The 24,214-nt window shown below is 56.4% G+C and overlaps 2 protein-coding genes across 3 annotated transcripts in view; one reads left to right on the top strand and one right to left on the bottom strand.

The window, feature by feature from the left end:
• Positions 1–5,950: 5,950 nt before the first annotated feature.
• On the bottom strand, positions 5,951–13,154 carry FOXA3 (forkhead box A3). The gene is made up of 2 exons (XM_037058911.1): positions 12,946–13,154; positions 5,951–7,691 (listed from the first exon to the last, which is right to left on the bottom strand). Exons 1-2 carry the CDS (start codon positions 13,012–13,014, stop codon positions 6,696–6,698), a joined length of 1,065 nt encoding a protein of 354 aa, XP_036914806.1. The 5' UTR covers positions 13,015–13,154; the 3' UTR covers positions 5,951–6,695.
• A 785-nt stretch (positions 13,155–13,939) lies between these two features.
• Positions 13,940–24,214, top strand: part of SYMPK (symplekin scaffold protein) — a 33,486-nt gene continuing 23,211 nt past the window's right edge. For both annotated transcript variants that reach the window (XM_037058900.1, XM_037058892.1), the window contains exons 1-7: positions 13,940–14,061; positions 18,390–18,513; positions 18,619–18,684; positions 20,157–20,210; positions 20,301–20,374; positions 22,337–22,463; positions 23,087–23,336. In XM_037058900.1, coding sequence (XP_036914795.1) covers positions 18,409–18,513; positions 18,619–18,684; positions 20,157–20,210; positions 20,301–20,374; positions 22,337–22,463; positions 23,087–23,336 — 676 coding nt within the window. In that variant the 5' untranslated portion in view covers positions 13,940–14,061; positions 18,390–18,408. The remainder of the gene's footprint in view (positions 14,062–18,389; positions 18,514–18,618; positions 18,685–20,156; positions 20,211–20,300; positions 20,375–22,336; positions 22,464–23,086; positions 23,337–24,214) is intronic.

Genomic DNA, 24,214 nt, shown 5'->3' with positions numbered 1-24,214 from the left:
TGGGTGGGGGGCAGGGGAGTCATCCCCAGCCTGGCCGGGTGTGTGTATTCTAGATAGAGGTTGGGTTAACCATTAACAGAGCAGAAGACCTGACCTGTGTGGGTGTGAGGGGCTGGATCAGCCCCCCTCCCCCAATGCCAGGGTGGGCCCAGAGTGAAAGGGGTTCTGGACCTATTTGGGGGGTCCATGAAGAGGTGAGTGAGGCTCCCCAAAAGAGAGAAAAAGACCCCAAAGAGACCGAAAGAAAAGTGGGGGACAGCAGAGGTGGGGAGGGAAATGTAGAGAGACCAGGTCACTGAAAGAAAGAAATCTAGAGAGAGACAAGGAGAGCTCACGGTACCCTCTGAAGTGAGGGGGATGAGGTAGAAACAGAAGTTCAGAAAAGAGAAAGAAATACCCAGATACAACAACAGAGATAGAAGGAGGGAGAGAGCAGACTGAGGTTGGGAGAGGGGAATAAAGAGCAAAGGAGAGGGAGAGAGACACTAGGAAATCAAAAGGTACAGGTTGGAGGCAGAGAATCAGGACATCTTCAAACCTAAAACTTCTATGAGACAGAAGGAGAGAGTGGAGCACCGTGATGAAGGACAAGCTCCATCTGTCTTGGTCACTTGGTCCCCTCAAAAAGGCCTGCTCAACGCCTCCTCCTCCTCCAGGTCACAATTCAAGGGACCCCTCCTCCAGGAAGCCCTCTTTGACACTCCAGTCTGTGTCAGGTGCCACTTCTGGGCTCTGACAGACCCAGCAGTGCCCCCCGCACAGGGCTAGTGTAAAGGCAGGATTAATGGTCTCCTTCCTTTCAATAAACATTTACGCAGCATCCACTGTGTGACTAGCACTGTGGTGAGTGCTGTGGACACAGCAGGGAGCAGACTGTGGCCCCTGCTCTCGTGCAGCTGACGTTCAGGTGAGAGGCACAGATAGTCCCATAAAATGCAACAGCTGTGGAGCAGTGAGTCCTAAGAAGAAGCAAAAGCCAGAGAAGGGATAGAGAGTGATGGAGGTTGCTATTTAAAGAGGAAGGTAGGGAAGGGCTCACTGAGGAGATGACACTGAGAAGTGAAGGAGACGAGGGAGTGAGTCAGGAGAGACCCAGGAGAATAGCACGTGCAAAGGCCCTGAGGTTGAGCCTGCTCGGCCTGTTCCAGAAGCAGCCGCGTGGCCAGTGCAGCTCTGAGGTTAGAAAGACAGTGAGGGAGCAAGGGGGCCCTGCAGGCCATGGTAAGGATTTTGCATTTAGTTTTGAATGGGGTAGGGGTTCCGAAACACAGAAAGAAGGGATGGAGCGCGTGAGGCAGAAATGGCAAAGCACCTTGCGCTTATCTGTGTGTCTAGGGCTGAGTAGACGACCTAGCACATCTGCTTGATGGCAGCGTGTGCACGTGTGAACAAGACCCGGACGGACAGAGAAAAGGTCAGAACGGCATTAGAAGGACAGACAGGCTCCCAGGGACAGGCCAGGTAAGGACCCAGGGACGCCCAGGGACAGCAGACGCAGTAGCCCAGCTGAGAAGTCCCGCTTCTTTCAGAGCCCTCCCCACCCGGACAGCTTCCCTGAAGCTGGAAAAAAACCCCAGGCTCCCCTGCCCGCCTCACCCGTGGTGTGCCCACTCACACCTCAGGNGGGGGGGGGTGGAGGCGGGCGGGCAGCAGGGACGAAGGGAGAGGAGTGGCGGGCGGGCCGGCGGGCGGGCAGCGGCTGCACAAAGGCCCCAGTGTCTGCCCTCCGGCCCCCGGTACAGATATAAATAATACATATATATATCTGTATATATATATATACATACATACATACAGATATATATACACCAGTGGGCTGGGGGCGGGAGGCTGGGGGCCACACACTTCCCCAAGGGCCCAGGCATGATCTCATGGGGTGTGGGGCCTGGGGGCCCTGAGACATACAGACACCGTGGCTGACACTGAGAGACTGGTGCTGAGAGGGACACGGTGAGAGAAGGAGGGAAAGAAACTTACAAAGTGCCAGAGAGAGAGAGGCAGGCAGAGAGAGCCCCAGAGGTCACACTGGCAGAGAGAATGGGGGGACGCAGAGACAGAGCAGGAAAACGGGAAATCAACCTGCACTGAGAAAAGACAGAAAAGTTCGAGGTAGGGAGACGGTGGCCATAGGCAGACAAGGGTCATTCCGGAGAAGGGCAAAGCCACAGAGAAACCCAGGCGAGAGGAAGTAAGGACAGAAACAGAGAGGCCAGCAGACGGCCCAGAGAGGCACATGCAGAGAGAGAAGCAGACAGACAGACAGACAGGGCAGGGCCAAGGCTGGGGCTTGGGGAGACTGGTGACTGAGGGTGGGGGGAGACCAGGGCCAGTCTCCAGTTTGGGGGCACTGCCTGTGGGACTCGGGTCCAGCCCAGTGCAGGGCAGGCCGCACGGCAGGGGCGGGGGTGTGGGAGGCGGCGCTCCCTCAGTTCCGGATCCCGGTGTTTACCTGGGGCAGGCCTCGCAAACAGGCGCCCGGCCTGGCCCGCGGAGGGCGGGATGGGACGGGCCCCACTCTGGCACCAGTGGGCCCGACACACCCACCTGTGGCCTGGGCGGTGAGTAACCCGGTGACACCTGGACAGATGGTGACACATTGAGAGGCAGACATGGTGACACACAGAGACAGTTATAGGCAGACCCGAGGTGTTAGAGACATAAACAGACATACGAACCGGGTGACAAAGACACACTGTGACAGACACAGGGACAGGCACACAGTAACAGAGAGCAGGACATGCTGACGAGCAAACATGTCGTGAGGCACAGAGACACAGCAACCACACACCAGCGGTGACAGGCGAGGGACACGGGGACAGGCACACAGAAGATAACAACGGGCAGAACAGTGACATCCACGCACACACAGGGGCCCAGACAGCAACAGCCACAGAGACCCCGTGACCAACTCGACTCAGAGACGAACAGGCACAAACACCACGCACTGACGTGGTGACTGTGGACATGGCACAGTTGACATGTCATAAGCCCATGGACACAATGACATCAGGATACATGCATGACATCCAGTGACACGCTGACATGCACACACACACACTCTTGAACTGCCCAGACTGCTGACTTCCAGAGCACCCCCTCTAGCAGGCTGTGGCGGGAGTGGGGGTGACGTGGGGGGCCTGGGGACCCGGGGGCCCTGGGCTGCTGCCACCCCTCCTGGGCTCTAGAGCAGCCCGGTGGTCCAGGGTTCTGACTCTTGGCTGGACTGGTGGGGTTCGAGCCCCCGTTTCCCTACTCACTTCTAGCTGTGTGGTGGGGGGCCAGTCACTTCACCCCTCCATGCCTCAGCGTCCCCTGTAATAAAATGGGGTGCAGGAGGGGTTCGGTTTACGACGTGTCAGGTGCTCACACGACGCCCGACATATGGTAACCCTTAGTAGCTATTGCTACTTTCATCTTTATCACCTCCTGCCTCCTGACACAGATGGCCCTCGGCCCACGGCAGGGACACTGCCCCGGGCCGGTTCCCCACCCATGGGCCCTTCCTTGGACCGTGTCACCTCAGGCCCACAAACTGTGTCTAGACCCATGTGCTCTCAGCCCAGGCTCCCGTGTCCCCATGGCTATCCCTCCATCCCTGATCCCTGGCGTCCTCATGTCTGTCCATGCGTCCCACGTCTGACCATGGTACTTTTCCACGCTGGACACCAGCCGGCTGTCCCTGGGGTGGGGGTCACACCTGCCCACGCCAGCCGAGCCGGTGGCCACTAGACACCCTGACGGATGGCCCCACCCTCCCCCCAGGACCCTACAACAACACCCGCCCCTCCGGCCACCTGAGGTCCCCACTGGGGCGGCCTGAGGCCCGAGCCTGGGGACAGGAAGCCCCAGGCCTGGCCGCCCTGAAAGCCTCTTTCAGCCTGGGCCTCCTCCCGCTGCCACCGACTCCTCCTGCGGAATAATATTTGGGCTGTTGGCCGGGTGGGGGGCGGGGGCCAGATCCGGAGGCCGCCTGGGAGAAGCCAGAAACCGCAGGGCTTCCTGCCTCAGGCCGGCCGCCCCGACTCGGGGAGAGACCCCCAGGCCCGAGGGAGGGGGGCGGGCGCCCGGGGAGACTGAGGGCCTTTCTCTCGGCCCCAGTTGTTTTTTCCAGGAACCAGGAGGAATTCCCCAGCCTGCCCAGGACAGCGAGGCTGGTGGGACGGCTGACAGGGAGCCAGCACGGCGGGGGGCGGGGGTGACACGCAGCCGGCAGGGCGGGCACAGGGACAGAAATAGAGGGCCCGGCCAGTGCGAGGTGGCAGGTAGGGGCGGAAACTGGGGGAGCTGGGAGAGGGAGACCAGAGAAGGAGGAGAGAGGCCAGAGATCCTAGGAGTTGAGGATACGTGGACCCCAAAGGAAGCCCCCTAGAGAGTCCCCTAGAGAGAAGAGGAAGACCCAGAGAGAGGGAGGGACACAGGCAAAGCCATGCAAAGAATGAGAAAGAGAAGAGAGCAAGGCAGACTGTATGAGAGACAGATGGAGAGAATGAATGAACGGTTTAAAAAAAAAAATCAAGGGCCAGAGCCCTGCTAGGTGGCTCAGTTGGTTAGAGCATCATCCCAATACACCACGGTTGTGGGTTCGATCCCCAGTTAGGGCACGCACAAGAATCAATCAAGGAATGTATGAATGAGTGTGTGTGTGTGTGTGTGTGTGTCTCGTTTCCTCTCTCTCTAATAAAAAAATATAAAAAGCAAAAACAAGGGACAGAGACAAAGACACAGAGAGAGGGTTAGGGACAGAGTGTTCAGAGAGAGACGTCACTCAGGGACACAGAGAAAGACAGACACAGGACCTGGGAGAGATGTCACACTCACACGCAAATGGATAAACAGGCTGCCTCTGGGCTTCGGGTGACTGAGTAACTGAAGGAGTAACAGGAGTGACAGGGAGCCAATGACCACGAAAGACAAATGTGCTTCTGCCCACCTGTTCCAGAAAAACTGAAGGACCTTGGTCCGGTCCCCTCCCGTCCTGGGCCTCAGCTTCCGCTCAGTGGAACGAGGGGCGTGAGGCGCACAGTTGTGTTCCTGAGAGAGCCACGTCCTCAGAACATCTGAGTGACAGACAGACAGACAGACAGACAGACTCTGAGCCCAGGGAGAGACCTGGAGGGACAGGCCCACAGGCCCCGAAGGAGAACCTGGCTCTGGCCCCCACACACCCTCCTACAAAAGCGACAGACACATGCCAGGGCCAGCTGACCGCGGTGACAGGCACACGTGAGCACGAACAGCCTTTCTTTTCAACATAGACAGGTGCTGACACGGAGATACACATGAAACATGCCATGACATGCCTGCCTGCCACATGGACGTCATCACACACAGACTCTTGCAGGCCACGGGTCTGCAGGCAGGCCAATGCACAGAGACCCAGGGGACAGGTGAGCGACATAGGAAAGACACACATGCCAGAGTCTGCTTCCCCGGGCACCACCCAGAGTGGGGACAGACGGCAGACCCACACGATGAAGGACGGAGACGATCGTCGCCGCCCCGTGGGACCTCGCCAGGCACAGCGAGGGGCCTGGGGCACACATGCACATGCACACGCAGACACAGAGGCTCCAACACAGTCTTTTTCCAGGAACACCGTGTCCGTCCCCTCTCCTCCTCCACAGCCGAACCCCAAATGGAGCAGCTTCTGGGCTCCCCGAGCCTCAGAGCTGGGGGGTGTCTGCACAGTGGGGGTGGGGCAATGGCCTTGGTCACGGCACAGCCACCTCCCCCTGCTGCCCTGGCCCCACGGCTGCGGGGCTGCTATCTGTGAGCAAACTGTCCTTGGGGTCAGGGACAGCAAAGAGCCAAAGGTCAGGTCGATGCCTCCCCCGGCCACTCCCCCAGAGGCAGCCCGCTCTTGGGGGCGGGAAGGAGGGGGGCCAGGGAAACAGCGATTCAGGGGTTCAAGTTCCACAGGGCCCCTCCACCAAGGACAAGAGACATTCTGTGTGAGGCAGAAACGGTGCCTTTAATGTTGAAACACAGCCAGCATCCCACTTCCCAGGCAAGACTCAGACTTCAGTAGAAATCGCCCGCCCCCAGTAGCCCTTCCTGGTCTCTCCTGGGCCAGAGCCCGGCAGGGGCTCCGGAGAGAACCGAGGCACAGGCTCCTCTCCATCGCTCCCTCAGCTCACACCAAAGGGACAGTGATGGGGCGGCCAGCACAGGGGCTGTGGTGACCGTCGCAGTGCACAACGGGACAGTGATTATTATGTCCACCAGCCAGCATGGTGGCCACTGTAGCCCCCAGTGGACCAAAACAGATGTTACGTGGGATGGTGGCCAACTCGGCCAGCAGGGACCAGGGCCGAGAAGTCCACCCCAAAAAACTGATCACAGACCCAACAGGCCAAAGAAGATACATCTGAACCAGCATCACCATGGCAACCAAAGGGTCAGCCGAGAGGATGTCCATCCGTGTCCAGAGGGCCAACCAGATGTCATCCCCAATGGCGGCCCTCAGGAGCGCCCAGTGGGTCGACCAATTAATTACATCCATCCACACGGCGGACTTCACAGTACCCGACGGACCGCCACGACGCCCACAGAAGCGGCAGTCACCACAGTAAGCAAGAGACCAGCCGAGACGTCGAACTGGCGGGGACGGTGGCGGCCTCGCCGCCGCCGGGGAACCGGGCCCGGCGGCCCCACGGCGGCGTCAGCTGCAGCCGCGGCCCTGCGCCCGACCCCCGCTAGGAGGCGTTCAGCACAGAGCGGGAGTAGAGGCCCTGGTAGTAGACGCCGGGCTCGCCACCCTCTGCCCCGTAGCCCCCAAACCCCACGTCCAGCTTGGGGGGCGCTGGTGTCTGTTCGGACATCAGGTTGTTGATGGAGAAAGGGTGGTTGAAGTTGTAGGGGACGTCCAGCTTCAGCTCCCCGGGCAGCTCCAGGCCAGTGAAGTAGGGCGTGGAGGAAGGCGGCGAGCCACAGTCCGGGGCCCCCACGTCCTCCCCGCCCGGGGCCTCAGGCTCGGGCGCTGGGGGCTGCGGCTGCGGCTGCGGCGGGGAGGAGACCGTGGCAGCCGGGGCGGCGCTCGGGGCGGCAGACCCCGCACCGTTCCTGGGGGCGGAGGCCCCGCCGCCGCCTTTCTTCACCTTCTCCTCCAGCTTGAAGCGCTTCTGGCGGCGCAGGTAGCAGCCATTCTCAAACATGTTCCCTGAGCTGGGGTGCAGGGCCCAGTAGGAGCCCTTGCCTGGCTTGTCTGGGGAGCGCGCCACCTTGATGAAGCAGTCGTTGAAGGACAGCGAGTGGCGGATGGAGTTCTGCCAGCGCTGCTGGTTCTCCCGGTAGTAGGGGAAGAGCTCCATGATCCACTGGTAGATCTCGCTCAGCGTCAGCATCTTGCCCGGCGCCTGCTGGATGGCCATGGTGATGAGCGAGATGTAGGAGTACGGCGGCTTGGCGTGCGCCAGGGACCGCCGGTACCCTTTGGGCATCTCTCTCCCATGCACCAGCCCCGGGCCGGGGCCCGGGCCCCCGTACCCTGAGCTGCTGCCTCCACCACTGCCGGCACCCAGGCCTGGGAAGGTGGGGCCCAGGGGTGCCGTGGGCGCTGGGGGCGCCAGGGGTCCTGAGGGCAGTGGGGAGGCAGGGAGCCCCCCAGGGGAGTAGGGAGAGCTCAGAGGGTTCAGAGTCATGTAGGAGTTGAGGGGGGCCATGGTGGGCACTGGGGTCACTGGAGAGTAAACCTGCATGGAGAGAAAGAGAGACGGAGAGGGGTCAGTGCGGCCCCAGTCGCTGCTCAGCACAGGGTGGCTGGACCCACTGTGTGTCTGTCTGTCTTGTCTCGACTTTGAGTCCCTTCCGTCCTTACTTTTCTCCGTCAACAGCCCTCTCTGGAAGTCCCTCTCTCGCCCCTCCTCCTGCACCGCCCCCCACGCTCCAATGCACTGAAGCTCACGCTGTAAGTGGTTCTCAAAGTGTAGCCTGGGGCGTCTCGGAGACCTTTCTGGGGTTGAGGTGTCCAGAGGTCAAGCTGCTTTCACATGGCGCTAAGATATCACTAGCCTTCTTCACTCTCTTTCCCTGCCGAGTGTACAGGGGAGGTGACCCGAGGCCAGGGGACACGGGACCCCACGCCAGACCGAATGCAGACGCAGCTACGAGAATCCAGCTCCCTTCTGTGCAACCGGACACTAAAGAGATTCTCGAAACTGTCACGGTGCCTCTCCTATCACTCTGTGCTTTGAAATATCGTTCCTTCAATAAAAATACTTTATTTACACTAACAAATCGCTATTGCAAATAGCAATAACAAATTGCTATTTTAGAACTAATTAATACGTTAAAATTTTTTCTCAGTTTTTATTTCTTTTTTTTTCAAAGATTTTATTTATATATTTACCTTTAAAGGGGAAGGAGAGAGAGAGAGAAACATCAATGTATGGTTGCCTTTTGTGTGTCCCCTGCTGGGAGTTGGCCTGCAGGGAACTGGCCTGCAACCCAGGCATGTGCCCTGACTGGGAATCGAACCTCGATCCTCTTGTTCGCAGGCCCATGCTCAATCCACTGAGCTACGCCAGCCAGGGCTTTTATTTCTTATAAGATAACCATTAAGATAACTATAACCCACACCAACAAAAACAACTTGGGGTCCTCAATAATTTTTAAAAGTGCTAAAGGGTCCTGAGACCCCCAAAACTGACACCTGCTGATTTATCAAATAACCTAATCTATACATGTACTCTCTCTCTCCATCTTTTAGGTTACAAAATTACCATCTTTAATAGGTCACAAATGTTTGACTATCGCCCTGACTGGGGTGGCTCAGGTGGCTGGGTGTCGTCCCACAAAGTGAAAGGTCGCAGGTTCGATTCCCAGTCAGGGCACATGCCCAGGTTTCGAGTTCAGTCCCTGGTTGGGGTGTGTATGAGAGGCAACCGATCAACTGATGCTTTCCTCTAACATCAGCGTTTCTCTCCCTCTTTCTCCTTCCCTTCCCCTCTCTCTAAAAATAAAATAAGTAAATCTTAAAAAAAAATGTTTACCAGAAATCACATTTCAACCTCATCCTCTGATTACTATATACAGGGTCCAGCAGAAGTAACACCCGCTTGAGTGTGCTTGGAAGGGCAATAATAGGGGCGCAATAATTTATAGTTTTGACTGGAACATTTCACCTGAAATGTCATGTGGTGTGCTTCAGTGGGATCTCGCTGTTACAGAATAGAGAGGGGCGTTACTTGTGCCAGACCCCGTCTGTGTCATCAAAGCTAAGGCACCACTGTTTGTAAATTGCAGTATTCACTATCAGTAAGAATGGCGGGGGGGGGGGTCCATTGTGAATGATAATCCCTGAGCACCACTGGCTGTAAAGCCCATTCCATTTTCAGAAACATTCGGAAGGGGGGAAACGTGCATCACTGAAATATGGGAGACGCTGCCCTGTCTCAGTAACTCTCTGCATAGTCTTCCTTCCATCCACTCGGCAAGATTTCTCGGCCGCCTGCTCCGTGCCAGGCGCTGCTCCCGGCACAGCAAGGCCCCCTTTCACAGCCGCACTACCGGGAGGCGCCACTGTGACCACCCCCCACACTCTACAGCTGAGCAAGCCGAGTCCCAGAGAGGTTGTTGGGGGTCACACAGCAAGGAAGAGCGGCAGAACCGGGATTCTGAGTCCAGGCAGACCGGCTGCAGGCCGGCCTCTGGGCCTCACTGTGAAAGCCCTGACCCTCATGCAGTGGGCCAGTCCAGCAGGAAGGGAACGAGGCGGGGGGAAAATATGAAGTGTGGTGAATGGTGATTTCTCTCCTGTGTGTATTTACTCCTTCCACCCACTGTCTTCCATCCTCTCCCCCTCAGTCTGTCTGCCAGGCTACCCTGCTCCCTGGCCCTGTCCCCACTGGGGTCTCATGGCCTTGGGGGGGCTGCTCCAGCCCTGCGGGAGCCACCTTTGCTGTGAGCTGGTGGGTCCCCTCTCTGCCCCTGTCACTGTAAGCGTGTGCAGGACCCAATGTCCAGGGAGCAAAGGGAACTGCCAGGGTCACCCTGGACGTCAGGGACAGTTGGTAGCCAGCTTGGGTCTGAGTTCCAGCCGGAAACTCTGTCCTCTCCCTGTCACGTGTCCATCCTGGGCCCGTTTGACTCTCCCCGTCTCCGTGTATGTCTGTCCATCTCTCTCCCTGCCTCGTTCCCTCCACACTCCTTCACTCCCCCCCCCGCCCCCGCCCCCGCCCATGGCTCTCTCCCGTCTCTCCCTTTCCCACTCTGTCTCTCTCTGCTCCCCACACTCCTGTCCCTCATCTCTGCCCATCTCTTTCCTCCCCAACGTCTCCCCTCTGCCTTTCTCTGCTCGGGATGCTCCCTAACCCCATCTGCCTCCCCTCCCACCCTGTCTCTCTCCCACTCTGTCTCTCTGTACCCTACTTCTCTGCCACCCGCTTCCTCCTCAGCACACCTTCGTATCCATCTCTCTGTCCACAAGCCTCACATTGAAATCGAAGCCACAGCCCTTCCCCTCCCCCACGCACTGGTCCCCCCGCCCCCCGTAGTTAGCTAGCTTTGCCCCCTCCCCAGAATAAGAGATAAGGGGAGAAGGTGAGAGATTCACAGGATCTACACAGAGTTCCTAAATCCCTCTCCAACCCCCCTCCCACTTTTCTCCTTCAGACTTCCTTGCATCAGTGGATCACAGAGGAAGACAGATGGGGACCCCAAAGCCCTCCTTTCCTGGCTACCTACCCACCCGGAAGTCCTCCCTGAGGTCTGACCTCCAGCACTCCAGCTGCCCTAATCCACCATAAGCTTTCCCACGCCCCGAGGCTGGGATGAACCCCCAGTGTCCGGGTCTGAGCCGGATTTCCCTACCAGGGCGGGGCTGAGATTGGGGGGAAAGCCCTCAGAGGACCTGCACCCCCCCCACCCCAGGAGGCTGCAATTTCTCCCCTTTCATTTCCTTATTGTCTCTGGGGGAGGCGTGACGGGAGCAGGGGAAGGCGGTGTGAAGCCAGAAGCCCAGTTTCTTCTAGTCCCAGTCTCCACCCAGGACTTCAAGCGGCCCCCAACTCTCCAGGAAGCTTCAGGTTTTCCATCTCTAAAAGGGGGGAGGAGTCGGACCAGCTGATGTGTGAGAAGTGGAGGCCAGCGGGGACAATTTCCTTCCAGACAGGGAGCCAGCCTGGGGGTGTCGACATCACCCTAGCAAGAAGGCACGGAGGGCCAGAAGCAATACGGGGGCCCTCTCAGCTCTCAGTTGCTGAGTGAGTGCACATGTTTCTCTCCCCACTGTTCTGACGAAAGGGAAGGGGGTGGCTCAGCTGAAGAGAAGGCTGGGGGGACCCTCAGACAGTATTTCCCTCTCCAACTCCCCCGTGGATCAACGCTCCCAAAATAGGTCCCCGAATGCTGATCATCTCTAGACCGGCCCTCAATTTCTGACACAATTTCCACACAAATTGTCCCCTCAACTTCAGACTCCTCCATCCTAGACCTCACCACGATTTCCTTAAGATGTGTCCACCTAAATACTGATTTCTCGTTGGTTCCTGCGAATCCTGTTCCCAGACTCTAAACTCTTCGGGGTTCAGCTGGGATTCCCCCCGCCGTCTGGGAACCTTCACCTCCAACCTGGTCTCTGCCTTCCGACACGTCTGGCCACGGGGCTCCACCCTCTCCACGCTCCCAAACCCCTCCCTGGTCGGCCTGCCCCACCCCACGTGCACCTCACACCTCTACAGCCCCGGGACTGGCCCCTCCCAGGCACCGTGCCAAGCCTTGCAGGCCTGGGGATCCGGGAGTCTCACCCTACAGTGCAAACCCCAGACCCGTACTCAGGCACGTGGGGGCCTCTGTAACCCCCAGATCTCAGTCTCCTTGGAGAACTCAGCCATTCCAGCCTCCCTCCCCCACCCCAAGCGGAGAGTCCCCTTCCAGGTTGGGAATTTAAGTGTCCAGATTCCAGGGAACCCTCCACTAGAACCCTGCTCTCCTCTCCACTTCACAATGTTGATTACAGAGAGAGCGAGCGAAGGAAGAGTCCTTGCAGTAAGAGGAATGCAAGTTAGACTTGGGGGAGGACTTTCTGTCTGCCGGAGTGAGGGAATTAAAGCCATACCCCGCACCCCCCCCCCAATCCAGGGTGGTCTAGTAAGAAATGGGGCTGGTGAGGACATTAGCAATTACTGGAGATTACTGGAAGAGGTGCGAAACCTGAAACCCGCCAGCCTCTCACAAGTAGAATCCCCGCTGAGGGTCTCTAATAACAATTAAACCAGTGAAGTTCAGTAGGAAGGGGTAAGGGTCAGGCGTAGGGATGGGGGGTGGGGAATGGAAAATGACCCCTCTCCTATTCTCCCGGCCCCAACTCTGTCCCGCTCTGGCCCCCCCCTCTATCTGAATCCCAACTCTAACCCACCTGTTATTTCATACTCTCAAAAACCGAACTCTACCTTTTATCCCTGAGCACTAACCCTTATCTCTGACCTTATCTTAGACCCCACTCTATCCCTGAACTCCAATTCGGATTTCTAGCCCGGAACGCCCATCTTTAACACTAGATTCTAACCCTGAGCTCCCACCGCAGACTTCCCTTAATGGTCACCTCCTTCTCCCACCTCTTAGTTCCTGTACCCCCCCCCCCCCCAATTTGGACCCGCTTCCTAATCCCTCAGCGCTGCCCCTATCCTACTATCCTGGAGGTCTGATTCCTAGCTTTGATTTGTTAATTTCGCTCTCTTTCATTTGGAGTCGCCAGCGTGGAACGTTGAAATTGTGTCCTGACCCTTGCCTAAATTTTCCTGACTCCCGTTTATCCCTCACTCCGACTAACCTACGGAAACCGCGCTCCCTCACTCCTACACCTGGTCTCCGTGTCTCTAGTTCCTCTGCTCCCCAAACTCTGGTTGGAACCCACCTTTGAGCCCACACCCCGATCCTTGACCCCATTTAAGCCCGCACCTTAATTCCTGTCCCCCACTTCCCGCTCCGCCATCCCCGCGGACACACCTCGCCCGCCTCCGGGTAGTAGCTCCACTCCGCCAGGTCATGAGCCTCCATCTTCACCGAGCCCAGCATCCCCCGGGCCTGCGCCCCCACCTGCCCCCGCTCCGGCCCGGGGGGGAACCAAGCGCTTCGGATCTCCCAGCCCGCACGGCCCCGAGTTCCGACCGGCAACCGCCCGTCCGACTGCCCAGGGTCCCCGCCGTCCAGGGCGCCGCGGGAGGCGGCCCAGCTTTATAGCAGGGACACCCCCCCCCACCCCTGTCGCTCCCGCCCTCCCGAGCTCCCCTCCCGCGCTCGGAGTGGGGCGCCCCCTGCGGGATTGCAAGGAGATAGACCTCAGGCGCCGGGAGCCGCAACCCCGGGACGAGGAGAGCTGGACAGGTCTGAAGAGTGAGGGAGCTACTGGTAGGAGACACTGCTGATTATAGACGCCCTGAAGGCAGAACTCTGGGGCCCTTCTACCCCAGAGGTTTGCAGCGTCTCAACAGGAGAAGGCGAATAGCCAGAGCTCAGCATGACGGCCGCGGAGGAAAGTGGCCTCCGCGGTAGACTCCGGGGTTCCAGATATGCGGCTGTGAAACCGGGAAGAGACCCTCGCAACCACCTTTCCATTGGACGGACTGGAATATTGAAGCTTCCGACAGCTGGAAATGCTCTGAACTGTGTAAATGATCAGGACCAAAAATGGAGAGGACTGGAGCCGCTATTCAGATCCCAATAGGGCACCAGACCACCTCCAAGACCTGGAAGCTTCGCAACCCGGACTCTCCATTCTCTCTAACACCAGCCGTCCAGGGACTCAGACCCACTCTGAACTCCATTTCCCAGAATCCTCTGTGTTCCTTTCCTCGGCCCAGGGACTACACTTCCCAGAAGGCACGAGGTTCGAAGGCCGGAAACTAAGAGCCGCCCGGAGTAGTCTGGGGGAGGACCGAAGGCCGCTGGCGCGGCTTGAGGGTGGCGGGGGTGGAGTCAACCTGCTGCTTGGACTACATTTCCCGGCGGCGCCGCGTGTGCGACGCGTGCGCTGTGTCCCGGCGGCAAGCGGAAGATGGCGGTGGCGGCGTCGGCGAAGAGGTACTGCTGAGGGTGCACTACGCGACAGAGGCCGGAGCCGCGGTGAGCGGGGCATAGTGTGGGGGCCCAGGGACCAAGGGTAGAGGGGCCGTGCGGCGGCAAGGGCCCTATCGGAGGGCTAGGGGCCTTTCGAAAAGAAGGAAGCAGTAACGTTTGGGACTCCAGTTTCTTCCCCTGCTCAGGACCCTTCCGTGGTTCCCCAGTGCCCTCGGGGCAAAGTTCCAACTTGGCCCCCCCAAGGCTCATCCGCCCGGTCGGCTTCGGCTCTGCCTCTACTCAAGCCTCACTTCGAATAGCCGCATTGGCCTTTCGGTTCCTCAAACTCGCCACGCGCCTTCCGGCCTCCTGGATTTTGCACATGCTGCCCCCTGTGCCCGCAACATCCTTTTACTCATTCTGCTTGGCTAACTCCCGTTCATCTTTCGGGTCTCAGCACGAACGTCACTTCCTCTGCGTAGCCCTCCTTTCTTGCCTGCCTTCCCGAAATCCGCCTGTTCAACGCTCTCGTAGGTCCCCGTCCCATTCCATTGTGTCACGTGTGGTCTGATTTGGTTTTGGACCTTTATTTGTTTGGTTGTTTGAATAATCAAACACCGTGAGCTCCACGGGGACAGGGATGGGGTGTGTGTTGTCACTGCCGCCGTGTTCCCAGCACAGCGACGGTTACACTGTACACGCCCAGTTAATGTTTGTTGAATGAATGAAAGATACTCGTGGGGTCATTCTGCATGTGAGGGGAGTCGTCATACTCCCAGGTGGGAGTGGGGCAGCGGTACTCCGTGAGGAGTGCACCTGGAAGGAAGGGAAATGATGGCTGTTGGTAATAGCAAAAGACTACAAACACCCCAAATGTTCTTTAACCGGGAGACTGGCAGAAAAAACGAATTACATCCACATAATAACATACTGTGCAACTGTAAAAAGGAACAAGGAAAATCCTTGTACATTTATGTGGAGAGTGGGCTCCAGCATATATTAAGTGAAAGCAAATGAAAAGGAACAGGGTGCCCTGGCTGGGTTGCAGGCTGGCCCAGTGGGTTGAGGGCCAGCCTGCAACCCAGAGGGTGGCTCGTTCCCTCCCCCGCGCCCCCCCTCAGGGCACAGGCAACTGATTGCTTCTCTCACACATCAATGTTTCTTTTTCTCCCTTCCTCTCTTTCTAAAAATAAATAAAAAACAGGAAGGGGGGTATTTACTATATACTCCCTTTTTATAAAAGAAAGGGAAATGTGTATACATTTGAAAGATAAAAGGTTAAGTGGAAGAGGAAGGACACAGGGTAACATTTTGGCGGGTCTGACTGAATTATCATCGTGAAAAGGGTGGGAAGGCTCATCATGAGAAGGTTCATCCTGTTCTGATGGGGGACGGCAGTGCCCTTGGGAACCCGTGCCCCTGCGGCTTGCACGGACAGACTGCAGCTGAGAAGTGGTTCCTAGCGGAGAGGCAGTGCGCTCCGGGATGAGGGGGGAATGCTTTCTGCAACCGCACTGCTAGGTCTGTCTTGCAAACTTCAGTCAAGGGACTTTACCTCCCTCATCTTCAAGTGTCCTCAGCTGTAAAGTGGAGATTAAAGGTAATAAATGCCTCAGCCATGGCTGGTGTGGCTCAGTGGAGTGAGCGCCGGCCTGCAAACCAAAAGGTCGCTGGTTCGATTCCCAGTCAAGGCACATGCCTGGGTTGCGGGCCAGGTCCCCAGTGTGCAAGAGGCAGCTGATCAATGTTTCGCTCCATCTCTTTCTCCCTTCCCCTCTGCCTAAAAATAAATAAATAAATAAAATCTTTTTAAAAATACCTACCTGAAAGAGTTAGTGTTGTGAGGTTAAAAATAAGTTAACATTTGGCCCATGTATTAGAATTGTGACCAGCACATATTAAATGTTCAATTAATAATAGCGCCATTTTTCAAACATTTTAGAGCCAAAGGGCAGGGATGCTAAGCCCAGTGAGTGAAAAGCCCTTTGCAATTCACACAGCACTTACTAGGTGCCAAGCACTGTTTCGTAGTGAGGAAATAATAAGTGACTGCTCACCTGCACAAGTCTCTGCCCTCCTAACGGAGCTTACAAATAGGTGGTTTGTTGATGGTAATAGTGCCATGGAGAAAAGCAAAGCAACACAAATGGGGCAGGAGAGGAAATTGAAATTTGAAATAGGGCGGTGAGGGAAGACCTCACTGCCCAGATGCTTTAGTTGAAAGCTGAAGCCACTGGGGAGGGAGAGGGTTGTGCCAGTATCTGCAGGGGAGGACTAGTCCAGGCGGGCGGGAGGGCGCCACAAAGGTTCTGAGGAAGGGACGTGCTTGGTGTATTCAGGGGACAACAGGAGGCTGGAGCAGCCGGAGCAGAAAGTGGTGAGGGAAACAAAGGCCAGATCATATAAGGTGAAGATGTTGGCTTTGACTCAAGCAAGATGTGGGGGGTACAGGTGGAGGGGAGACTAGGAAAGAGGCTGTTGGCTGGTCGTTCATTCAGCAGATACCTGTTGAGTAACTAGCACACAGTATGTTTTCCTATTATAAGATATTGGCCTTGGCTGGTGTGGCTCAGTGGATTGAGCACCAGCCTGCAAACCAAACAGTCAGTGGTTGGATTCCCAGTCAGGGCACATGCCTGGGTTGCAGGCCAAGTCCTGCAAGGGGCGCGTGAGAAGCAGCCGCACATTGGTGTTTCTCTCCCTCTCTTTCTCACTTCCCCTCTCTAAAATAAATAAATAAAATATTTTTTAAAATTTGAGTTAAAAAATGCATCTTTTTCATTTTCACCCTCCTCAAATTGTTATTTACAGTTTACACAGTACCTTCAGATCTTTTTTTTTTTTAATCTCCACTCGAGGACGTTTTTCATTGACTTGAGAGAGAGAGAAATATAGACGTGAGAAAGAAGCATTGGTTGGTTGCCTCCCATACACACCTGACTGGGGGTCTTATGCACCTGGACTGGGGAATGGAACCCGCAACCTACACATGTGCCCTGTCTGGTAATTGAATCTGCAACCTTTTGGTTACGGGACCACATTCCGACCAACCGAGCCACACTGGCCAGGGCTCCCTTGGGATCTTTTCCCGTGTACATGAAAGTAGCAGCCGTATTATCTCGTCCCTGCTGGGTATGCTAACTCATCTGCTCCCAGGACAGGCCGGAGAGATCAGCACTGTTACCACCTGTGCTTCACAGAAGAGGAAACTGATTCGGGTTGTGCTGTGTGTCATGCAGAGACTTGACAAAAGTGAATAGAATGGCACATTTTCTGTGATACAAAAGACTCTTGGGGACATCTTTTTATGATTAGGGTACACTGAGATCCACCAAAGTGTTTTTTTTTTAAACAAAGATTTTAATTATTTTTTCCATACAGGGGAAGGGAGGGCAAGAAGGAGAGAAACATCAGTGTGTGGTTGCCTCTTACACGCCCCCTACTGGGGACCTGGCCTGCAACCCAGGCGTGTGCCCTGCCTGGGAATCAAACCAGTGACCCTTTGCTTGCAGGCCTATGCTCAATCCCCTGAGCCAGAGGATTTTATCATGTTTTATTGTTTCCTTTCTCTTCCACATTTTGGTTTATCCTTTCAGGTATTTTCTCTTTTTTTAAAACAATTCTACATAATTCCCTCAGTAAACTTTGTATTCCACTTTGCCTGTTCTCACTTAGTACATGCTGGAGCCCTCTGTTTATCAGTGTACCGAGATCTCCCTCATTCCTCCTTACAGTCGCACAGCATTTTAAAAAATATTTTATTTATCTTTTTAGAGGGGAAGGGAAGGAGAGAGGAAAGAAACATCAATGTATGGTTGCTTCTCATGCATCCCCTGCAGGGAACTGGCCCCTGCCGGGAACTGGCCTGCAACCCAGGCATGTGCCCTGACTGGGGATCGAACCCGTGACCTTTGCTTTGCAGACAATGCCCAGCCAAGTGCACTACCCTGGTCAGGGCGAAACATACTTTCTTTATCTAGGCCCTTTCGGATGTATTGAGTGCTTACTGTGTGCAGGGTTCTGCTGCTGGCGTTCCTCAGGGCCCTGCCTTAGGAAGCTTGCTCTGGGTCCTGTCGGAGTGTATAGCCTGGGGGCACTGGGGGGCACTGAGACCAGCATGGTGGCTGCCATGCGTTCCCTCGTTCCATCCTTCAGCAGATGGTTGCAGTCGGCCTGCTCTGTGTAAAGTGCTGGGGCTGAGGCTTGGTACTGCCTCCGACCTGAGACCCAGTCTCCCCCAAACTACAGTGCTGGAGTCCACTTACAGTCTGAGAGAGACCCTGGAGCAGGGGAGGGCCTTCGGGAGACCCGGCAGGGACCAGACAGGCTGGCGAGGAGGGGCGAGCCTGTGTGGGTGGTGAGATGAAGGTCCGGCCCATCCTTTTCTTCTCCAGGGAATACTGGACAGCAGCCATGGCTGGCAGCAGTGGGGACAGCGTCACTCGCCGGAGTGTGGCGTCACAGTTTTTCACACAAGAGGAGGGGCTGGGCATCGATGTCATGACCACCTCAGAGAGAGTGAGTGTGGGGAGACGGGCTCTGCGTGGGGAGGCACAGCCCCGGGCGCGCAGAGGGGGCTGGGCTGGTGGGCCAGCACCACACCTGCCTCTCCCCTCCTTCCAGGTGGTGGACCTCCTGAACCAGGCAGCGCTGATCACCAGCGATTCGAAGATCACGGTGCTCAAACAGGTGAGGGGGAGGGGCTGGGAAAGGAGATGCTGGTAATAGCACTGTGTCCCTGATTTCGGTGCTGCAGGCATGATGCTCGGGGCCGTGCAGGTGCGCTCGAGTCCAGTCCTCACCAAAGCCCCGTGAGGCAGGTGACTTTACCCCAGTTTATGTGGAAAGAGGCAGAATCTCAGATCTTAAACAATTAGCCCGGGGTCCGTCATCCCGGATCTGGCAAAACTAGGACTTCAAAACTGGGTTCCAAGTCCAAAGCCTGTGCTCTTCATCCTTGCATTTGCTCTCTGCCTGGGTCCTGTCCAGTGAGCAAGACGGGTCATGTGACAGGAAGGACTCAGAGTGAGCCAGGCTGGGGTGGAGGAGTCCAGGCAGCCCCTGGCCCAGCCTTGGGATGGGGAGTCAGGGAGGGCTTTCTAGAAGAGGGGACTTCTGAACTGAGACCTGGAGGATAAGGAGAGAAACTGGCCAAGAAGGGGAGAGACTTAAGAAGAGAATATGGGAAACTTGAGGGGGCAGGGGCAGCATAGTGGTGGTTCAGAACCGGAGACAGGTGGAGTTCAGAGGTCGGGGAGGATCAGGTGGCCTGGTCCCGTTCTGAACCCCAGTTCTGAACCCCAGTTCTGCTGTTTGCTCAGCGTGTGACCTCGGAGTCTCTGGCTTTACCTCCGCAGTAGAGCGGGGTGCCGATGGGCCGCCCTCATGGCAGGGGGAGGCGGCATGGGCTGTGCGGACCACCAAACAGCAGCGCCTTAGGTCCCAGGGGCGGGCCTGTGCCGGCACTGGGCCCATGAGACATTGTGTGAGAGGCGCTTATTCCAAAGAGCCCGGCAAGTGCGAGGACCTCAGGGACGGGGCTCGCTGTCACGAGTGCCTGTGGCAGTGTGGGTGGGGAGTGGAAGCGGGAGGGGGCGGACGGGTGGACGAGCCTCAGGACGGCAGGGCCCCGTGGCACTGCCTTCTTCTCTGTACCCCGGGTGTCTCATGCTTCATTGTCCACCAGGATGTGTGCCTGGTAGGATCTTCTTTTTTTATCTTCTAAAAAATAAAAATATTTTATTTAGTTAGTTTTAGAAAGAGGGGAAGGAAGGGAGAAAGAGAGGGAGAGAAACACCAACGTGTGGTTGCGTCTCTCGCACGCCCCCTACTGGAGACCCGGCCCACAACTCAGGCATGTGCCTTGACCGGGAATCAAACCAGTGACCCTTTGCTCCGAAATCCAGTGCTCAAGCCACTCAGCCACACCAACCAGGTGGTAGGGTTTTCTTGTTGGAGCCTCACAACAGGCCCAGGAGTTGGTGTTTAAGATCTGCATTCACAGAAGAGACTCTGGGAAGCCGCTTGCCAGGCCATGGTCAGGAGCGCAGAGCCAGGGTTGGAGCTGAGTGTGGCTGCAGCCTGCTCCTGTCCCTGCACACGTGTGTCTGCACCTGGTTTTACCTGTGTGCTCCTCCTCCCTATCCCCGCTCCCCTTCCAGGTCCAGGAGCTGATCATCAACAAAGACCCCACGCTGCTGGACAACTTCCTGGACGTGAGTGACCGCTGGGAGAGGGGGTGTGGGCGCGGGGGTGAGCGGGGGGATCTGGCGCAGTCCTGACCCGCCTTCTTCTGATGTTGGCAGGAGATCATCGCCTTCCAAGTAGATAAGTCGATTGAAGTGCGCAAATTTGTCATCGGCTTCATCGAGGAGGCATGGTACGGGCAGTGCCAGGGCCCCTGGGAGCGCCCCTGCCCTCACTCTCCTTTTTGTTTAATTGAAGCGAAATTCCCATAACATAAACTGTTTTTCAGTGAACAGTTCAGTGGCATTTAACATTCACAGTCTGGTTCCCAAACATTTTCATCCCCCTCCCAAAAGAAACGCCGTGCCCATTCCCTGCTTCCTCTGGCACGCGGCAGCCAGAGTGCCCCTGCCAGAGCTACAGCGTCCCTGCTCTCACACCTTCCCAGCCCACTGGCTCAGGTAGCTCAAAAGCCACGCTCCTCACCTTGCTTTCCCTCCTCCCGGCGGCCTCTGCGACCTTCCCTCATGTTCCCTGGTGCCTCTGCCATTCCTCCAAAACTGCTGTTCTGCTTCACCGCCTCTCCACTTGCCAGTGCCTCACTTCCTCCCGAGTCGTCAGCAAGCCCTTCCTGGCTGTGCCGGCACAGCCCCGCCCCCGGCACCCCACTGGCACTCCGCCGGAGTGCTCCCCCACAAAAGCGTGGGCTCCGTGGGCCAGAACCTCTGGGTATTGCAGACCGCCCTGTCCCAGCGTCTAGCACGGTGTTGGCACGTAGGAGGGGCTGGCTGTGTATTTGTCAAATGAGACTTTAACCAGAGCGGTACCCACATGGAACGCTCACCCTGCCACGCGCCGTGTTAAGTCCTGTCCTCTGATCACTTACAAGCTTCACGGTAGCCTTCAGGATGGAGACCGTTGTTCTTTTATGGAAAGGAAAACTGAGGCTCAGAAGGTTCAGGCAACTTGCTCAGCCTGAGTCATTTCTCTGCTAAACGTTCACTGGATGCTTTATAATTGGGATGTAGCAAGGTAGCCCTTACTTCGTGAAACTTCTAGCTGCTGGCTGCTGTACCAGGTGCTTTACCCACTTTGTTATCTGGTCCTCAAAAAACCCCAGAAAACTATGCATTAGCTGTTTGGCCCGTTTAACCAAAGATAAAATTGTGACTCAGAGGGAAGAAGTGAGTTCCTTGAGGTCACAGAGTCAGTACTCAGCCGAGCTGGGACTGGAACCCTTGCCAGTCGTGCTGCTGCCCGGTTCTCAGTCTGCACCTGTCACTGGCAGGACTCGTGCTCAGTTTTCTGAGTTGCAAAATTTAAAAAAAAACCTATTTCTTCAGCTGATACGTGTTGCGTGCCTACTGCACGCCGGGCGTTTGTGTCTGGCTGCAGGAATGCGCCAGGAGCAAGGATGGATTTTGTTCCTGCTTTCCTGTAGCTGACGGTTGAGTTTCGGGGTTTTTGGTTTTTTGGTTTTTTTTTTTGACTAACTAACTTAATATTCAATTTTAAGTTGTATCATGCTGGGAAAATGATGTTCATATTCTGAGCTCTGGGTGTGGCCTTCTTGAATTTCTTGCCTTTGCTGAAGGCTTTTTATTCTTCCAACAAAAAATGAGACTCTGCCAGTGCCCAGATTGGAGGGGTCCCCACTCTGAGAGCCCTCGGACTTAGGTCAACAAACTAGATAAACAAAATCAGTGGTTACATAAAGCAAAGTGTTTTAAAGCAGTAATGGCTAGTGTCAGACGCTTTCTGCAGTGTTCGAAGCAGGTCACGTGCATTGCTACAATTTATACAATCAGGTGTGAGGTAGGCACTCTTGCAAATGAGATGAGTTTGGTTGTCCAGGTTCGTCCAGTTAACTGGCCCTGTTGCCCCTCCTGTGAAGAGCAGTGCCCTAGGAGGGCAAGCTGGGGGCGTTGCATGAGCAGTCTAGACAGGGTTCAGGGGCAATCATGTCCAAAGGTGCCGGGCATCGCTCTCAGCTCCTGGCTGTGCCGGCAAACCAGACAGGTGCACTCCCAGACCTGCCCACCTCCATCCCGGTCTCCTGACAGGCTGACCCTGTTTCCCCACTCTTCTGGAGCCCAGGTCCCTTTCACCCGCCCAAGGACCACCTTGACCTTGCCCTTTTCCCTCCATCCCCCAGCAAGCGAGACATTGAGTTATTGCTGAAACTGATTGCGAACCTCAACATGCTCTTGAGGGACGAGAATGTGAATGTGGTCAAGAGGGCCATCCTCACCATGACCCAGCTCTACAAGGTGGCCCTGCAGGTGAGCATCCCGCCCCGACACGTCTCATGTACAGACTCATCTGTTAGTGTTCAAAACCAGGGTCAAATTGAATTCTTTATGAGCCAGGTGCACTGTTGATCTTTGGGAGCAGACAGCAGAGGGGCCCCAGGGTCAGGGGTCACCGCTAACCCGCACTTGGCCCATCGATCCGTTTTTTCGTGCATTCAGCAAACACTCCCCAGGTAGCTCCTCTGTGACCGAGTGGAGCCAGTCCTGCCCTGGACACACCCTGGTCAATCTACAAGCTACAGGGACAGTGGTGTGGGGCTGTCCCTTGCACTCATGCAGAGATGATCCCTTTCAGTCTGTGCTGCCTCGGGCAGTCCTCACTGAGCTCCTTCCTCTGGCTTAAGACCCAAGCCTCCATCCCTCAGGGTTGACCCTGTCTGTGAACCTCGTGAGGGCAGGGCTAGGCCTGTCCTGGTCACCACTGGGTCCTGTTCCCAGTGTCACCGAGCACAGAGCTGGGGACAGTCAGAACGTAGTAAATGTCTCCAAAGTGAAATTTCACCATCACTTAGGACCATGTGGGTAGTGGTGGAGTTGGCGACTGACGTCCTGTCCCCGTGTCTCTCTGTCCACCCCTCCTGGCCCACTCGCAGTGGATGGTGAAGTCACGGGTCATCAGCGAGCTGCAGGAGGCCTGCTGGGACATGGTGTCTGCCATGGCCGGGGACATCATTCTGATGTTGGACTCGGACAACGATGGTGTCCGCACCCACGCCATCAAGTTCGTGGAGGCCTTCATTGTCACCCTGTCGCCCCGCATGGCTGACTCTGAAGTGCCCCGGCGCCATGAGCAGGACATCAGCCTGGACCGCGTCCCCCGCGACCACCCCTACATCCAATACAGTGAGCAAGCCGGGACCTGGTGCTGGTTGTCCATCCCCGAGTGGGCCCCTCTCTCCTCCCTCCTCCTCCCCCTCCCCCTCCCCCTTTGTGTCTCAGTTTTCAGTCTCTGGAGACAAGACAGTGTAAGACAGTGGTCACGTCCCGGGACACGAAACTCAAGCCCCTGCCTCAGCACTTTACGTACCACATTACTCATACTGCGTGAACTTGGTCAGGTTACGTCCCTCCGAACTTCACTTTCATTTTGTCAAGTGGAGGTGATAGTGACTTTCCGGGCCCATAGTGAGGTTCTGGAGGAAGGCAGCGTGCAGCAAACACGGGCTGCTTTTACAGTTCTCCTGGTTGCGAATCATAAACGTGGTGCGTGCCCACTCCCAAAGTGACAAGCAAGAAATTCGGAGGGGTCTAAAGGGGAAGTCACACCCCCCGCATCCTGCTTCCAGAGATGAATGCTGCTGAGAATATTGTTTCCTTCCTGTGTTTTCCTCTGCCCAGACATTTGCCCGAGTGTATTCACAGTCTGTACGTGTGATGGCTTTTTTATTTACAAAGACAGGACTCTGCTCTCTGTTTTCAGCCCAGAGGCATTAGAGTGTAGTAGTTAGTGGCTCGTGTTAGGATCTCTGCTCCGTCGCTGGGCAGGCGGCCTCCTCTGTTCCTTCATTGGTGATTGGGGCTGTGGGGAGTTCATGTGGCTGGCAAGTCAGCATTCCTTGGCCGCCGGCTGTTGTCAGGTGCTGGTTGACAGAATGGTTGCCTCTTGTGTGTCCCCTGCTGGGAACTGGCCTGCAACCCAGGCATGTGCCCTGACTGGGAATCGAACTGCGATCCCTTGGTTCGCAGGCCCGCACTCAACCCACTGAGCCACACCAGCCAGG

Source organism: Sturnira hondurensis, unplaced genomic scaffold, assembly GCF_014824575.4.
Source record: "Sturnira hondurensis isolate 20B ecotype Veracruz unplaced genomic scaffold, ASM1482457v3 Scaffold0001020, whole genome shotgun sequence".
NCBI lineage: Eukaryota > Metazoa > Chordata > Mammalia > Chiroptera > Phyllostomidae > Sturnira > Sturnira hondurensis.
This window is presented reverse-complemented; position numbering and strand designations above follow the sequence as displayed.